The sequence below is a fragment of the Poecilia latipinna genome, unplaced genomic scaffold, assembly GCF_001443285.1.
Source record: "Poecilia latipinna isolate Pla-1442-1.1 unplaced genomic scaffold, P_latipinna-1.0 Scaffold543, whole genome shotgun sequence".
In the NCBI taxonomy this organism is placed as follows: Eukaryota; Metazoa; Chordata; class Actinopteri; order Cyprinodontiformes; family Poeciliidae; genus Poecilia; species Poecilia latipinna.
The window spans coordinates 296446-298963 of record NW_015113159.1 but is presented as its reverse complement, the minus strand read 5'-3'; the positions used below and the strand labels follow the sequence as shown (position 1 = coordinate 298963).

Genomic DNA, 2518 nt, shown 5'->3' with positions numbered 1-2518 from the left:
GCTCCAAGATGGCCGCCGTATTTCCTGCGCCGGAGCGGTCCATGAGGCGTCTATGCTTATATTATGTCTATGGGTGTCCACCAGCAAGAAATGTGTAACCCTCAGTTCATTTCGGGTCGCTACACTTCCGCAAATCACTTCATGGCCGCAGCAATGACCTTAAGTGCAGCTCATACAATCAATCCACATTGAAAGTGATTCAATGGAAACTAAAGTCACCTTTATACTGGATATTTTTAAATGCTCCCAAAAATTTGAAATCATATCAGAAACAAATGTTATTTGTCTTATCTAATAGCAAATAAAGCAAATGGATTATGGATAAGGACTGAAAAAAGAAACTGAAGGAGGGCAGTCTTTGAAGAACTGACACAAACTAAGGGAGAATGACTGGAATCAGCCTCTAATAATTGATTTCCCTAAAAGTAATGCAGACGTTTATGTCTTCTGGATTGGGATTCATAGATGATTACAGCTGAGAATAATCCTCCTAACAAGAGACATGCATCCCATGCTGTTTAATGGTGGTCCAAGCACTGAACCCTGCAGAACCCCAGAACTGACATTTTGTCAGGAGCTAAAGCCAAAAGACTCAAAGGGAACTGCAGCCAATCTGGACAAGCTTGTGAGAGCCATATTTAAAACTCTACTTGTACTGGCTTTGAAGCAGTACAAGACCTAACAGAAAACTATTTGGTTCAGTTTTCTGAAGAGACGACGGTGGCACCAGTGGTAGGAGTTCATCCTGTAATCAGTGGGTGGCTGCTTCGAACCCCACTCTGTCCGTTTCCATCGAGGCACTTCACCCATCTTGCTTGCTGGTGGTGGTCAGTAGCGTTACAGCCTTGCCTCTGTCAGACTGCCTTAAGGAACCTGTGGCTACTGCACAGTAGCTTGACACCATCAGGGTGTGAAATGCATTGGGATCCTCTGGACATGATACAAGAGGCCATTTCACAAAAAAATCATTAACTTCCTATTGTTCTTTATTTCTTCAGGCCTTCTTCAGCATCATGTCTGTTACTACATGGGAGGTTGATGCTGATCAGCTTCTTGTTACTGAAAAGAAGACCTTAGTTGTTGAGAAAAAGATAAACATTAGACAAATAAAGGAACAGGGGGAAGCAGAAATGCAGCCAACTGAAACAAAAGAGGAACCAGAACTTCAACCAGTCAAAGAAGAACAGGTTGAACAGTGTATCTTTCAGAATGAAGGGCAGGTCTTGGTGAAGCAGGAGACCAACACCGCTATGGTGACACCTGGTGACGATGAACCAGAACTGCAGCAGATGATGGAGACAAAAGAGGAACCAGAACCTATAGAGATGAAGGAGGAGGAGCCAGACCCTGTGCAGTTTAAAGAAGAACTGCCAGAATGTGTTCAGATTAAAGAAGAACAGGAGGATATCCTGTTACAAGATGAAGAACAGCTTGTAATGAAGCCTGAAACCAAGACTTTTATAATAACCTCAACTTGTGAGCAAAAAGACAGTAGTGAACCAGTACTAAACAAAGACCAGCTGCTCTCTGAATACCACACTGAATATGAGAACCAGGAAGATTCAGGATCCAGTAGAGATGAAGACCTGAGGACAGAGAGGAGACCACAGGACACCAGAAATCACAGAGACAATATGGACAATTCAGAACCAAAAACGCAAAACACTAATTTGTCCTCTTGTGAAGTATGTGGTAAATACTTCACTAAGCGCAAGTACTTGACAGACCACATGAGAACTCACACATGGGAGAAGCCATATACTTATAAATTATGTGGTAAATCTTTTACTAACCACAGTAATAGAGCTAAACATCTGAGAACTCACACAGACGAGAAACCACATCCCTGCGAACTGTGTGATAAATCTTTCAGACAGCCTAATGAATTAACTCGTCACTTTAGAACTCACACTGGTGAGAAACCATTCTCATGTCTGACTTGTGGAAAAGATTTCACCCAACAGTCTAACTTGATGGTGCACTTGAGATCTCACACAGGTGAGAAGCCATATTCATGTAACTTTTGTGGTAACACTTTCAGATATGGTGGTCAGTTGACTATTCATGTAAGAACCCACACAGGCCAGAAACCTTTTTCGTGTCTGACGTGTGGAAGAGTTTTCACCAAGCAAAGAGCCTTAACTGAACACATGAGAACAGGAGAGAAGCCGTATCCCTGTAAGTTGTGTGTTAAATCTTTTAGAAAAAGTAGTGCTTTGACTTATCATATGAGAACTCATACAAGTGAGAGGTCATGAAATATGAGATACACTTTTTGTAGGAAGCAGTTATTTAGTTAAAAAACTAAATAACTTTTTAACTAAATGGGTAAAAACCAACAAACAAGGGACAATTCAGTCCCTTTAGTTTGTTTTTGTAAAGTAAAACCTTTACAAAAAGAAAAGATGCGTCTTTGTGAGGTCTTTACATAAAGTTGCAGTGCCATCTACTGGACAAATAAAAAATTAGCATAAAACATATGCTGAATTTCGACAAGTTTGGACAAATATGTGCAATT

General features: G+C 40.9%; 1 protein-coding gene across 1 annotated transcript; it reads left to right on the top strand.

Annotated features, from left to right (window-relative positions):
* Nucleotides 1-1019: 1019 nt before the first annotated feature.
* Nucleotides 1020-2265, top strand: LOC106952867 (zinc finger protein 501-like). Its single transcript, XM_015041250.1, has one exon. It carries the CDS (start codon nt 1131-1133, stop codon nt 2256-2258), a length of 1128 nt encoding a protein of 375 aa, XP_014896736.1. The 5' UTR covers nt 1020-1130; the 3' UTR covers nt 2259-2265.
* Nucleotides 2266-2518: the final 253 nt, after the last annotated feature.

Excerpts from the sequence above, each read along its gene's own strand:
- LOC106952867 (XM_015041250.1), top strand. The coding sequence starts at position 1,131 with ATGCAGCCAACTGAAACAAAAGAGGAACCAGAACTTCAACCAGTCAAA.